Consider the following 14956-nt stretch of genomic DNA (forward strand, 5'->3'; position numbering starts at 1 on the left):
CTCACAGCCTCCGTCTAATGGGCACGCGTTGAAAGCATGAACATACACGTGACATACGCAAGTCGGAAAATTAGCTCACAAAAACTCAGCTGGCTGCCCAGGAAATGCAAGGGTACATCCTAAAAGCTAACTGTACTCACGATCTCTGTATCTCACTCCTATGGGATCCTCTGTTTCAGTGCTCAGCAAAGTCAGAGGGCTATTTTGCGTGGTCCTGGAGAAATTTTGGGCTTGGAGGTTGGGTTCCAAGTCATATGGGTAACCTTCAAAAAAGTATTCTTGATGGTGAGGGGCTGTATTTGTTTGCCTGAAGACAGCATCTAAAAATATGTTTGTACTGAGACAAAAAAAAAAAAAAAAGAGGAAGGGAAATGAGATGAAGTCATCAGCACCCAAGATCTTTTCATCCCCCCTAAATCCTAATCTTAGCCATTCACCAAGGGAAATTCAGCTGAGGTCCAGCAGCTGCTTTCTAGGAGCATGCAGCATTGTTAGGTCACCTTCATATATTTGCTCATATTCCCACTGCCCCAGCACAGCCTGGTGCCTTTCACCTCAAAGCATTGTGGGGCCGACGCAGGACCCAGGGAAATCAGTAGCAGCGTTTCCGTTGACCTCACCAGGGTTGGCTCATGCCCAGTATAAACCGAACACACACCCTAGAATTGCTTCCTCCTCTGTTGAAATGCAGCCGCCACTGGAGAGGGCGGTAGTAGGGCAGGGGACAGCACTGAAAAACTACTTCCAGATAACATGAGTCCACAAAGAGAGCCTGGCTTGGATGCGTGGGCCTCGAACACCACCCCTGTTTTCCACAGAGGCTTTCCAGCAGGTTTGGCCAAGGTGCATAGCGAACAGGGATCTGTCCTTCAAGTCTCTGCAACAAGCCTCTAAGGGAAACTCTGGGCTGGGCTGCAGGACGTTGGGGCTCCATTCCCAGATCTTCCCCTGACCAGGCCTTCCCTGCAGGGTGACGGGGCCCTTACGTGTTGTGGGAGTGGATGAAGACCCGGTGCATGGTGGCTTGTGACAAGGAGAAGACATCGAACACTATCCTCTGCAGGATGTCACTGGTTTCTGCGAAAAACTGATCGAAGCCCCAGCATTTTTCCTGATCCACTTCCAGGATGTTGGCCAGGATCGGGACAAGCTGGCTTTTCAGCCCCCTAAATGGGCAGGAAAGATGAACAAGGTAGATTTACCTGTGTGAACAGACACGTATGTGTTGAAGGCAGGCAGCAAGAATCAGTAAAAGGACCCTGGACTGGAGACCTGGGGTCTATTCCCCAGCTCTGCCACTGATGTCCCTGTGACCTTGGGCAAATCATTTCCCCTTCCCTGCCCAGTTTGCCCATCTGTCAAACACAGATGACGCTACAACCCGCTTTTCGGAAAAGGTTTTGACATATGCAGATGATGTGTACCATGCCCCGCCAGGGGCCTGATCCCTTCCAGCCAGGGTACAAGGAAGCTGAATCCAGACTTGTAAGAACAAGTTGTGCAATTGTGCAACATTTGCTCTACACTTTCTGACACAGCTGAAAAGTTTCCCCAAGATGAGCCTGCCGCAATCTGTAGCTCGTGCTCTGTCATGAGGGATTCACTCAGTGTGCTCACCACAGCCCCAGACATTGGTCATCCCACATCCATGGGCTTGTCACATGCATGTCCCCACGTGCTCCGTTACCGTTTGGACTCTGCAAACGAATGAAACCCAGAACCCAGAGAGCTGGTTTTCCCTAATCTCCACTCTGAAAGGCTTGAGATTAAACAGAGTCACCGATCAGGCTCACAGGCAGGAAGAGGGAGACTGAATATAAACCTCTTCGGTATCCTTGAAGCCTCACCTTATAGCATTGGAAATGGATGGGAGGGCAGGGTTCTGCACCAGGTTAAGCAAACAGCCAGGCCTCAAAACCACCGATAGCCAAGTGGTTAGGGCACATCCCTTCCCCCCAAGAATTGAGACATTTTTCCTAACGGATAAAACTTGCTTTGGGTGAATCAATTGAGGAAAAAAAAAAATGTCACGTAAGAAAATTCCCAACCAGTCTAACCACTCCGGGTGCTCAATGCTGGGACATGCTCAAATTTAGATCAAGGCACAGAAGGGAAGATGCACTGAGGAAGCGGAGAGTTATGCTACCCAAGACCAACTACACTCTCCAAGGGACAGCTTGGAGAGCTCTCTCAGCACACATACTTATTTCATGTCTTATTTGTGGTAGTTTAATTTCATTCTTCCCTCTGGAAGGCACTATGAAAGGAGCAAGACTAGGGGAAAGGTGTGGGTAGCATACCTACACCCCCTTGAATTGGGTATCTTGAGAGCAGGCCATAATCAGATGCTTTTCTCTGATACAAGACAGAATTTCTGTGCCTAAGTCACTGGCGGGTTTGATTTTATCCATCAAGAACAGGAGGGGCTCTTAGAAAGGAGAGGCTACATGTCTTTCCACTGAAGCCCTGACTCCATCTCCTCAAATACTCACACAGAGAGTCGGCACGTGACAGGCAGCTCGTAACTCCACTCGATGGCCCCGTTCTCCTGCCTCTGGACACCTGAGATTGCTCCAGAAGGTTTCTGGGTTGTTATTTTATACCTATCAAAAACAAAATTACATGTATCTTCATTTGGGCAAATGGGCCACCTTGTGCGTTCCTGTTGCCCGGCTCGGCAACTGCAATGGTTAATGCCCAGGGGGCAGAGCCAGGGTGTAGCATGGATCAGCGGAGGAGAAAGCCAGACTTTCCAGGGAGGAATTTCCATCTAGAGAACCAGACTTGCAATCAAAAACAAAGAGACACCCACATCGTGCATGGACAACCAAGCCGATTAGCACAAGCAAGAGGCCGGGCATGCTAACGAGGCAGCTACAGTCCCACTCGCATGGACCTGTCTGCATCTGCAACTTGGCACTACAAATTTGTCGTCTGCTTTTGCAAGACGCGGTCCAGAACAACTGCCCCAAACAAGTGAAAACCCAATGAAAGGCAGCTGCTGAAAAGAAACCCCCGCAAGGTTGCCATCAAAATACGTGTGGGGGGAGGGAAGGAAAATAGTTAAAGAAACAGCATGAAAGTTTCAAGCTAAAAAACCCGGGCTCTGCCTTGTCGTTCAGTTGTTAAACCACAAAGCCACAGAGATGCCTTTCAAGGACAAAGGCCTCGTATAAGCGGAGGCAGATTGCTGATGGCAGCTCTGCCGCATTCCTCCACCAGATCCCGCGATGGGCTTACTCTACATGGGGCCCACTCAATACCAACGTGCTCCTTGACTAGGCGCCTCTGGAGGCCTAGGTGTCTGACCACCCAGTGCTATGGGGATATGGCAAAGATGGTCAATGGTGGGGACTGCCAAGAGAGAGCAGGTCCAGCAAAATCTTCAGCACCCAAAAATGTTGCCTTCTGTTTGGTTCTGGGAGGCCTTAGCTTATGGCCTTAAGTTATAAATGAGCTAAGGTGAATAATGCTGAACAGTCAATTCCACATTGGTAACAGCAGCACAGCGCAGGGCGTGTAGCTAAAATGGCAGGCCTGTGCCACAGGTATTGGCAGGTATCCGAGGCCAAAACAAAACCAGGGACAAAGCCAGGACTAGGAAAAAGATTCACGGACTGGGAGGCGCTGGCAGAGCTGCGAGGTGTCCTCAGGGCAGGAGACGCGGCAGAACCGGAGCGAGGTGCGCAGGCACAGCACCACATTAGCAGCAGGAGGGGGGGGCGTTGTTAGAGTTACACTAAACACACAAGCTGGTTCCCGAGCGCTTGTCCACGCCACGCTCCTCAAGTTGAGGCACAACTACATTTACCCCAGGCAGGAGGCAGAAAGCCCCCTCGGGCCCTGCCCTCTCAACAGATCGACCTACATGATTTCTTTGTTTCTGCGAGGTCCTCCGAAAGGGATGAAGGGGAGGCTGCCTGCGGCAGCGTGGTAAAAGGTCACCCCGATACTCCACAGATCTACAGTCACCCCATAAGCCTTTTGCTGGGGTTTTCTCAGAACTGCTCGTTCATACATGTCTGGATGCTAGTGGGATGAAGCAGAGGAAAGGCAGCGTAAGTGAATCCACTTTGATCAACAGTGGGGGCCCAGGTTTCAGAACTGGCTAGTAACAATGGGTGTCCTACCCAAGGGGTCAAAAAGGGCCCCGTCTTTCACAGCATGCTGAGAATGGGGCCTTTTTCCATTGGGATCCAAGAATTTGAGGCACCATAAATCACTCTCTGCTTTTCTTGGCTACAGAAAGTGAACCAGGAAAGGAATTTCTGCAATCAAAATACAGGGAGACAGAGAGGGGGCCCACGATTCGGCATGGATGGAGCACCGCACTGGGACTCAAGGGCCTGGATTCTCTTCCCCCCTCTCCCGTAGACCTGGCAGGTTGTGGAGACTGAGCTGCTGCTCCTCTGTGCTTATCTCCCCGTCAGCAATGCTGGTCTCCCCTGGGAAGCCTCCCAATATCCAAGGCTGGAAAGTGCTGCATGGAAGCGAGGTGCCGTGATTGTTTTATATGCTTAAGACAACATCAGCCAATGCTTCTACTGCTCTAACTCACTTATGTTACCAGGAACAACGCTTCCTTCCCACATGCCTCCTCATTCCCCTCCCGGCGTCCGGTCGGACTCACAAGATACTCTTCTGTTCCGTAGACAGACACAAACTTCTCGTCGTCGTCCAGCTCCCGAGCAGCCCCAAAGTCCGTGAGCTTGTAGACACTCTGCCCATCTTCCCCCATCAGCCGCATGATGTTTCCCGGCTTGATGTCTCTGTGGACGATGCCATTCTCCCGCAGGTGGTTCATGCCGGCCACTACGAACGCAACAGGGAGACTAAGCTTTTGTCTACTATGTGATCAGCTTCTCCGAGGTGGCGCAAACTAGAAACTGGGGAGCGCAAAGACTCTTGGCTCGGCGTTCAGGCACGGTGAGGCCAAGTGCCTTGTCAAAATTCAAGCATCTCTGCGGAGGAGCGCAGGGTGATGCTGCTGACAGGGTCAGCCCAACAACAGCTCTTGTGCAGCACACCCAGCTACCTCTGAACTGGCAGACCGGGGCTTTCAAGCCAGGGCTGTGAAAGCACTGCCCATTCATAACCCCATAAGTTAATTTTTCCAAGTGCAAGTTTATTGCTTTTTCCTGTTGGCGATGCCCGAGCTAACAGCTCCGAGACTCACCGACACAGTTCAGCACGATGAGGAACTCGGCCTCAGACAAGCCAAAGGCGTTTTCTGGATCTTCCAACATATTCAGCAAGCTCCCGCTTGAGCAGTACTCCATCACCAGCACCTTCTGCTTGCTGCTTCCCTGCGTTTGGGGACAGAGGCAAGAGAGAAGAGCCATCAGCAGGATCCTATGGCAGCAACCCACTGTGCAAGAGTTCTTGCGTGGGCAGCCGTGCCCCACACCCCTCCCAGTCACTGGGGTCCCTTCCTTGTCCGTCATGTCTACTGGGCTCTTCCCATCAGATGGAACAGACAGCCGCGTTGGAGCACACGGGCTGGAAAGGTAGCTCTAACACCTACATTGGACACAACATAATGCATCACAACTCTGAAAAAGGGATCTGTTGAATGGGCTAATCTAGCCTCATTCACTGGGAGAGGGAAGCAGCAGAGCCAATGGTTGCAGCACCAGGATAGCAGCCAGGACACGTGGGTCCTATTCCTCGCTGCACTGCTCAGCTGGTCTCTGGGCTTTAGTGAGCCACTTCAGCGCTTTAAGCCTGTTTCCCAGTCTGGACCGCCCCTCCTAGGTTGCACAGGTGCCAGTTGCAAGGGGTCTCGGGATGAAACAGCGGGGAGAGTTGGGGTGGGGAGAAGCGGCAATGAGACGACTTATTCAGCGTGAGCTGGCCCAGGCCAGTGCCACGTGCTGCAAAGCCACGTCGCCCCCATTTAGGCATGAGGACACACTTACGGCCTCTTCAATCGCGAACAGTTTGACGATGTTCTTATGATTTAATTTCCTCAGCACCTCGAACTCTCTCAGCTGAACCTCTTGGGGTCTCATGTAGCTGGCATTATTGAAGACTTTCACAGCAACCAGCTCTCCCGATTTCTGGCCACGAAAAATGGGAGCGAGTGTCTGACCAGACCATGGCAAGTACGCCACCATCCTCCCTTCCCCTGGCCCTTGTTCCTGGGCAGAGCCACGCAGCCTGGCAGTCACCCCAGTGGGCTTGCAAACCTCCAGGAAAATGAGTCCAGAGGAGGAGAGGGGAGATCGAGACCTGGCCCCCAGAGTGAGTCAAGCATCCCTCTGTGCCCTCCTGAAAATGTTCCCCTCCAGGATCCAGCACTTCCCCATGGCCCACTGGGCTCATACCCCTGCCTGGTGCCCTCATCCCTTTGCTCGGTGAGGGTTAGTTTGCCCCAGTTCTGAAAGCAAAAACGTAGATGATATTTTTGCTCCCTTTACAGACTACATCCAATCCATAACTTACTCTCCAACTTTTTTTTTTTTTTTAAATACATTTTTCATGTCCCAGGCCAAATCAGCCCAATCAAGTCCAAATCCGTGAGTCAGTCCAGAAACGTATGTGGCCCTGCAACCGGCAAACATCTTCCACTCCTACCAGGGGCTTCAGATATTTCCAAAGTCTTTTGGCAGGCATCCTACGTGCAGGCCCAAGCCCGGAGGCTCGAGGTTCGGATGCCCCCAAGTTTCACCTGCCCTCAGCCATATGGCCACAGAAGCAAGTTAGGAAGGAGCCTCCCATTTCCATAAAGCCCCAGCACCTTGGCAGATACTAAACCAGGCCAGAAGAAGAGTTATCCCTGGGAATGCTTAAAGAAAAACTGCCTTCATAGACCCAGATACATGGTGTTTCCCCTGCCAGGTAAGTGTTCATGTACAGCGGGGCCTGCATTCTCCGGCGGTGAAGCCTGGGCAGCGTTCAGCACAAGCAGAGATAAAAGGCACCATTAGGGATGCATTTACTCAAAGCTGGAAAGGAATTGCTAGCTAGGTCCAATTGTGTCACCCCCTTTCCATCCTCCCCTCACTTTCCCCATGAGATTTAGCGGTTTCTAAATCAACACAGAAACCGAGTCTCCTTTCTAAGGCCCGGTTCTGAGCAGGGCCAACTCAAACCTTCAAAGAGGAGAGAAACCGATAATTGTCCCTTTCTATCCCAGTGGGATAATATCACACAACACGCGGCGTGTGCATGCAACGTGCAAATGACTGTGGGGAGGTTTCAAAAGCGCTCAGCAGGCACCAACTCCTCCCCACCGAGGTCGGGGGGAGTTTAGACTCGGAGCAGAAATCTGCCACAGCATTTAGAAAACCCCGACCCATAACCCCAAGTCTTGGAAGGCCTGGCCAAGGCAGCGTCGAAAGGGAAAATGGCCTGGATCGGATAAACAGCAGCTGCCCTCGATGATCCTGCAGCTGGTATTCCCAGGTTGAGAAAGGCTGCTCATTGCAAGTGCAGCGCAGGGGCTGTAAAGCCATGATCTACAGTGCGAATGCAGAACTATCTGCATAGTCTTGGTCGCTGGCCCCTGAGACCTGAAGAGATGGCCGCAACAGGGCCCCAGACCAAGAGAAGTGAAACCTAGGACAGTTTGAGCAGAGCTGAGATCAGGAAGGCAGCTGAGGGCAGCGTGTCGGATGAGCTGGCAGCTCGCAGTGCATTGGGGTGAGGAATCCTAGCACTTGGGGATCCACGGGTGTCGAAGCAGAACTGGAGCCGGGAGGCTTGGCAGCTGAGAGATCAGAGCCAAGCAAGAAGCTGAGAGGTGCCCTGGCCACATCACCGAGGGCGAACAGGACAGCTCGACCGGCTGGCGGGGACCTGAGTGAGGAGGGCACCTGTGCCAACCTGCTACGGAGAGGAGAACCGCGGCTCCCCCAGCCCAGCACCTCCCCGCGGCCTCACCTTGTTGCGTGCTTTGTACACGCAGGCCGTAGCACCTTGGCCCAAGACATCGTCCGTGTACCAGAGATAGTTCGGCGTGCTCTGCATTTCCAGCGGGACGGCAGGCTGCCTCCGAGCTGCGGAGCAGAGAGGAGAAAGCGAGTCTCGCTGGGAGGAAAAGGGAGGTTTTCACACGCGCCCCAAACATCATAGCTCTTGTTTCCTTCTCTCCTAAACCAGCCACAGGCTCAGAGGAGCAGCCTGGATCCAGAGAGAAACCTCCCCCAGCTCACAGCACTGAGCTCAGGCCCGTTCCCACAAGACGCCGAGTGCAACGCCTTCACACATGCACAGGACGTGTGGGTGTCACCGCCTGGCTAGGAAGCGTGACCTTGGGATTTCATGCCTGGGCCCCCTCCCGCGGAAGAGAACTGACCGAGCGAGATCTGACCGTACCCGGCAGAGGGCAGCAGCCCCCCGACGAAGCGAATCACTTAACCCATCCGATCCAGCCAGCACTGCTATCCAGCTCGCTGCTGCCACTATCAGCTGTCCTTGCTATCGGCTGATGTTGGCCCTTATCTTCCCTGCTCTGCTGCGCCTTGATAAAGCTCAGGAAAAAGTCAGCCTATTAACATACCTCCAAAAGCAGCCAAAAAGCCGCCTCCCTGCGATCAGCACGAGAAGGAAGGGCACAGAGGGATGGGAGGATACTGGGAAGCTGGACTCTCACCCCTGAGCCATGCAAGGAAATAAAACCTGCTGGGTAAAGAGAGGCCCCTCCTACCACCCAGGGGCTTACAGGATTGCAAAACCAGCCCTGCAAACCAACAAATGAAAGTCAGCTCCGGCTTGGAGAGGAAGCGCTCAGCTTCCTGCCCGCAGAGAAAAAAAAATTCCTGGTTTCAGCTATCGTGGCTCAGCAGTCCAACGGGCCCAGCCCAGCTCCTTTCAGCAGCAGTGGTGGGCTCTGGAGATGGGGAAACCCCCACGCGCATGTGATTCAGGTCTGAGAAGCAAATGTCACGGTGGGAAGCCTCACGTGGCACTGGTGGGTGCGAACGGGGGCAGGAGTGAGCGTGCCTCTGGCAGACGGAGGCCAGGGGACCAAATCCAACCTGGGATCCAGAGGCAGGCTTTGCACTTGGCCCCATCACTGCAACAAGATGAGTTTCCACCTGGTCGGGTGGGCCGTGGGAGCAGCATGTTCTGCCCCTACCCCTTTAGAGGGGGATATGCCCTGCCTGGCTCATCACGTCCAGCTGGAAGTTGCAGAAGCAACTACATTTCAGCAATAAGCCAAGCCCAGCTCCCTGCCCTCCTGGCTGGTGGCCAGCACCCGTTCACCAGTAAAGCTGTGCACAGGCTGCTCCCACGGCTGCTCCTCCACCGTGGGCCTACAGCCACAACGAGCCACTATGAAAATGAACCTGCAGTGCTCATCCTTGCCTCTGAGACTCGGGTTATTATTGCTTAAACCGCAAGAGCCCCAGATCCGGCAGGCTCTGCTTAGTCGTCCGTGGATACGTGGCAGCGTCGCACACGACTGCTAGGAAACCTGTGCAGAGATGCTCGGCGTGGGTGCAACAGGGATGCTAGCAGGCCATGCGAAAGCAAGCCAAGGAAGCGGGGTGGAGGCTGGCGGTCCAGCAGTACTATCAGGACAGCGCTCTTCCTGGTGCCGGCTCTAAAACTCTAGCCGTCGACCCAAATCCTGCCTCGTTCGTGGGAGGCTCGGCCCACCAATTCCAGTGGCTCCCTGCAGCACCCAGAAAAGGAAGAGGACATTGCTGAGCCATTCCTCACGCCAGCAGGCCTTGCGTGCCCTGGCATTATTCTTGCTAAGACCACAGCCCCAAACCAGGATGGGCGGTTTGAAAGCAGAACGGCTTTTCATCCCAATCAGGAAAGTCAGCGTGAGCCTGTCCTGGGGCCGGTCACGTTCACCCCATCTAGCAAACGCTTCCTGCGGCAGCTGCGAGCAGCACATCCTTTCTGTGTGTCACAGCCCTCCCTTCGCTCGCACGCCGTACGACATGAACGTGGGTACACGCGTGCACATGTACAGACACACACACACACACACACACACAAAGTGACTAAGGATGGTCCTGTATCCCCATATCAGGGTTTTCCAGACCCACCGGAGCAACCGCACAGGCTCCAAAAGGAGGAGCAGACCTTGGCTTTCACGCTAGCTCTTTGCATCTCTGAGACAGGCTCCAGACGGTGAAAAATTCCCACCCACCTGAAGACAGCAGCTGGCTCAGAAGCAAGGTGGGCAGTGAAAATCCTTAACCGTGCAGCCTGCCAGCCACGGTCCCGCAACGCAGCCTGGTGCCAGGGATCTCCAAGCACGGGCCAGGGCAGAACAAAGTTCGGGCTGAGACTTTCCGTCTGTTCAGACTTCCTGCTTTCTTTTTCTCTTAAAGGGACACTGCCCCTTTTTCCTCTAGTCTGAACACCCTGCGCGCATCCCCACGTGAACCCTTCATGACGCGCAATGCAAACCATTGTTTGCTGCGGGGGTGGATTTGCATAAAAAGGACCAAATCTTGTCCTCGTGGTCCCCTCCACCCATCCCACTGAAAAGAAGTCGGCATCTAGGACAGCGTGTTAGCATTTGAGTGCACACTGCACGCCCCCAAAACATCTCAGGGAGTTATTAAACTGAGGACAAATACTGCTCCCCTGCTCTTCACCACTTAGTAATATAAAACCCCATCAAGACAGAGCTGCACGAAAGGAAGGAAGGGGAGCTTACCAGCTACTGGGGTCCTTCGACACGCAGCATCCTCAGGCACACTCCCAGTGCCAAAGGCTCAGGCCCACGGGGAGACGGACGGTGGATACGGACTATAACTCAAAGGAGAACTAGTGATGTTATTTCCTTACGGCGTTCCCGAGGGCGCTGCTGTACAGAGAGGCCCAGAGGAAGGTTCATTTTGCAGACCGGGAAGAAGGGACCCTGGGTTGAGTTCTCAGTTTTGCACGAATGGACGCCCCCTCGGGTCAGCGGGGAACTCCCTTGGGTTGCTCTGGGCGTCAGGTTCCTATCTGTGCTGGGGAAACGATAGCGCCTTTGCTTTATATATTGAGAGCGTAAGCTCTCTGGGCCACGGACGGGCTCTCGCTGTGCACACGTGCAGCACCTACCACAGGGGCTTTCTGGGCAGTGCTGAAAACCAAGCCACAGACGGAGCATCCGACACACGGTCCTTCAAGAATTACCGGAGTTGTGCCCAAAACCACTCCGCTTATATTCGGAACGGCCCCCAAAACACGCTCCTGCCCCTCTCTCGAGCTAAACAACCTTCAGAAATGATCTGCTCCACTGCTCATGTGATCTCCGCCTGCTACAAGGCCATCAGCAGGTCCAGCCACGTTCAACTAAAGCCCCTACCCTGATTTTCCCAGGCAGGTTTCATTCACCCCACTCCCCTGGAGACTCCCCATGAACGGTGCACACTGGACGGGCTGGTTCTCCAGAGACAAAGATCTTGGATTCGAGCCGTTTACCTGGGACATTCAGACCCCTCGCGACGAAGAAAACTTCCCCCTTTGTTTCTGATCTCATGCCCTCTGCTCTGAGTTTATGGGCAAACAACAGTTAACGACAAGGAAGATGCCTCCTCCGCTAAGGAGTCTGAAGGGAAATTCCAAACACGATACCTGGCAATTTTCTCATGCAACCCTGCCCACGGCAATGTGATACGGACAAAACCAAGGCGTAACGCTTCACGCACTCGCCGACACACGCGTGACGAGCCCCAGTACCCATTTCAGGTTTGCAAACTGGTGCTTCTGCACTCAGCATCCAGGGATAAAGTCACATTTACATTGCTAAATTGTATGAGGATTGCAAAAGACTGGGAAGAACGGAGGAAAGCTATTGCTAACCTCAAAGGTGCCCTGACTGTCGGTGCAGCCTTGGCACTGACTGACATGGCTAAATGCACACTTCTGTGCTCAAAGCCTCCCTCTAACCAACACAGAGGGCTGTATGCAGCACTGGGGGAAAGCCTCGCACAACAGTGCTCCACCACACAGCAACAACATCCGCCTCGACCAGCATGTAAGCGCCTGTGCTGACACCCCGTCTCGTCCTTTAACCACTGGATTGACCTTCTGGCGTCTTGTGGGATCCCCAAGCCTACTGGTCAAGGAGCACAACCCCTGACCATGTGCCATGGCCAGGGCCTGACTGCTCCAAGGACTGACGTGTGGGCCTGGAAATCCATGCCAACGGTCACGTGATCCTCAATCGAGGAGAGAAGCCAGAACAATCTCCCTTAACGAGAGAGACTTCAAAACCATGTGGGTTTTGAGTTAAATGTGAGATAACAGATGTAAAAATGGATCTGTTGAAATGCGGGGTGGGGGAAGAAAAGAGTGGGCAAGATAAAAAGGAAAGCAGCAAGAACAAAAAGCAGCTAACGTCAGGTCAGGATGAGCCCTTTTTCTTCGTAAGCACAGCTCCCCAAAGTCACAGCCAGCAGAGGCGTAACTGCTCCTGGAACCGGAGCTGGCACCAAACTACTTTTCCAGTCCCAAACCCTACAAAGTTCAAGGAAACTACAATTCAGGGTAGAGGCTTTCTCCTAATCCATTTGTACAGCACCTAGCACCAGAAAGCTCTGCCCCAGGACAGAGCTCCTGAGCACACAATAAGGCAAATGAGCAGCCATGTCCGGATCCAGTTCAGACTTTTATGCATATTCCTACGGGATGAATCCAGGTCCTTCAAGCTGTGGGAAGGCTCCATCCTGCGTCTTTGCCCTCGCTCTGCCTTTCATTTCTGAGAAGCAGGACGCGTTTGGTAACATCTTGTATCAGACCAATTAGAGAGTCGGTCGAAATGCAATTAAAAAGGGAAATTACCAAATCACTCCTGTCGCCGGCCTCGTCCTGGACAGTCGCAGCTCCAACAATGCTACAGCATTACTTTGCCCTTCAAAACAGTCATTTCTTTCCTGCGAGGAGGAAAAGCCCTGCTCAACTCTGGGAGGAGGAAAGGAAGGAAACACATGTCACTGCGGGACCAACGCTGACCATCTGGAAAGAGGAGACTGGGGGGACAGACTTGCAATAGAGGGGCGAAAAGCCTGTCTTAAGCATAAGGCACCCATTTCAGAGCTTCCAGTTTGGCAGGACGAGGTGTCTCATGCTACCAAGACTGCACCTCTGACAAAATTAATGCTCCACAAGATGGCAACACCGCCCCAAAAATCAAGGCGGAAGGGAAGCCAGCGCTGTCCTGCTGCCGTCAACCTCCCAACCCAGGCTCCGAGGGGCAGGGCAGCCTGACAGCTGTAGCGCCCTTCCTCTCGGACACAATAAAAGCCAGGAGCGGGTGACGGAAATGAAGCCACTTTAAGTGCGACATCCGCTCCCGGGTAGGGACCAGGCTGCACCTCCGCTCCCACCCAAAGCCCGATTTGGATGGCAGCATCAGATGTCTAGATCTCTGACCGGGGGCAAATCTCATACCGAGAGGACAACAAGGCCCAGTAGCAGGCAGGAGGTGACAGTGGGCTGTGAAATAGCCATGAGGACCCAGGGCCTGGGCTTCCCTCTGCTATTGCAGCTTCCATGAAATGCAAGCACGACAAGGCTGCTTTTCCTACCACCTGGACAGGACCTCAGCTACTCGCCCCAACAGCTTGCCCCTCTGCCTAACCATGCAGTTGGAGTGCTGCTAGGAAGCTCTCACCAGCAATTTCCATCTGGAAAGCACCTTAACAGAAAGAATTGAGCCTCACCTCACTCCCAAGGAGCACGTCCTTTTTTTTTGTTTGTTTGTTTGTTTTAATAGATGAAGGAACCGAGCGCTGTTCTCAAGCCACAGAACCATCACGGCAAAGAGAAAGCAAATCCCCTTCGCAGGGGCACGCAGGCTCTGTAGAAAAGGGGTGCTATTGCGATGCATGCAGGCACACGCACGTAGACGTGCAGGGCTAGAAACAGCCAAGATTTCCAATCAATGCTTCCTGGTGACCTTGGCTATAAATCAAGAGAGACAGTGTGGGCTGGGGGGCGGGCAGGGAAGCCATACAAGATGGAAAAAAAGTGTCAAGCCCATTTGAAGGGGTGATGCTGCCGTGCCGCTGTCACAAAGAGGGGGGGTTGGCTTTAGCACACTGCCTCCAGCACACACACGAGGCCGGATTCTGGTAGCGGCTTAGTCCATCAACAATCCCATCCCGTTGTTTTTGGTGAAATATTTGTAACGGGACGGCCCGCTCAGCAGGATTTGCTCAGGAGGGAAACTTCAGCAGCAACAAGCTCAACGCAGGGTGCGGGGCAGGTCTTGCTGCTGGGGCTGCGCTGCGCACACCTCCAACGACAGCGTAGACGGACCCGGCACGCAGCGATGCTACATAGCACCCAGGCGCGACATCGGCCCTGCAGCTCTTGGCGGCCTGTGTCGCTTCAATGGCCACTCGCAGGTTCCCAGCTTGGAAACCCCCCTGCCCCCTGCCTCTCCCAGGAGCTCCAACAGCCTTTGACTTGTAATTTACCAATTCATTTCTTTTTCAGTCAAAAAAATAAATCAAAGCGCTGGGGGGATTCGACCCCCTTGTTGCCCGAGTTGGAACAAATGATCTGATTAAAAGGATTTAGGATATTACAGCCTCCGAGTCAATGTCGTCGGCCGGCAACAGCTAATGGAAAATCTAAAATCATTTTTTATCTGTGTATCCGTTACCTCTCGGCTTCCCATTACACGCTCAGAGACCAACGCCGGGCGCCACCTGAGCCCCCTGGAAATCGATGGAGGCTAATTGAAGATTCATAAAAGTGAAAGGGATGTTCCATCCAATCGGCCTGTTGATTTATTGAAGAGGACTTTAAGGGTAAGGAGCCCGATTACCTTAAAAGCCTCAGCTCGCGGTAGGGAGTCAGATCCTGTCGGGAGTGCAGAGCCCCCGGGTCCCAGCACGGCTTGGCTATGGCTTTGGAAGGCGCAATACTTCCCGGCCTCTCACAGAGGAATGACAGGACTGGGTGTAAACAGGATGCCGCTAGCTCGCTTGAAGGGCTGGAGATCTTCTAGACACTTGTGGGCCTGATCCCATCCACCGACATCGAC

General features: G+C 53.4%; 1 protein-coding gene across 9 annotated transcripts in view; it reads right to left on the minus strand.

The window, feature by feature from the left end:
• IKBKE (inhibitor of nuclear factor kappa B kinase subunit epsilon) overlaps positions 1 to 14956 on the minus strand; it is a 30518-nt gene that overhangs the window by 13847 nt on the left and 1715 nt on the right. For 4 of the 9 annotated variants that reach the window (XM_025205491.1, XM_025205486.1, XM_025205493.1 and 1 more), the window contains 8 exons: positions 7885 to 8000; positions 5919 to 6059; positions 5177 to 5306; positions 4631 to 4812; positions 3869 to 4029; positions 2493 to 2603; positions 987 to 1166; positions 141 to 337 (listed from right to left, as the gene is read on the minus strand). In XM_025205491.1, coding sequence (XP_025061276.1) covers positions 141 to 337; positions 987 to 1166; positions 2493 to 2603; positions 3869 to 4029; positions 4631 to 4812; positions 5177 to 5306; positions 5919 to 6059; positions 7885 to 7971 — 1189 coding nt within the window. In that variant the 5' untranslated portion in view covers positions 7972 to 8000. Of the gene's footprint in view, positions 1 to 140; positions 338 to 986; positions 1167 to 2492; positions 2604 to 3868; positions 4030 to 4630; positions 4813 to 5176; positions 5307 to 5918; positions 6060 to 7884; positions 8001 to 8319; positions 9348 to 10111; positions 10799 to 12744; positions 12837 to 14956 lie in introns of those variants that run through there. The other 5 variants (XM_025205487.1, XM_025205489.1, XM_014520450.2 and 2 more) reach the window with 5 other exon arrangements.

This window comes from Alligator sinensis, unplaced genomic scaffold (assembly GCF_000455745.1).
Source record: "Alligator sinensis unplaced genomic scaffold, ASM45574v1 scaffold1322_1, whole genome shotgun sequence".
In the NCBI taxonomy this organism is placed as follows: Eukaryota; Metazoa; Chordata; order Crocodylia; family Alligatoridae; genus Alligator; species Alligator sinensis.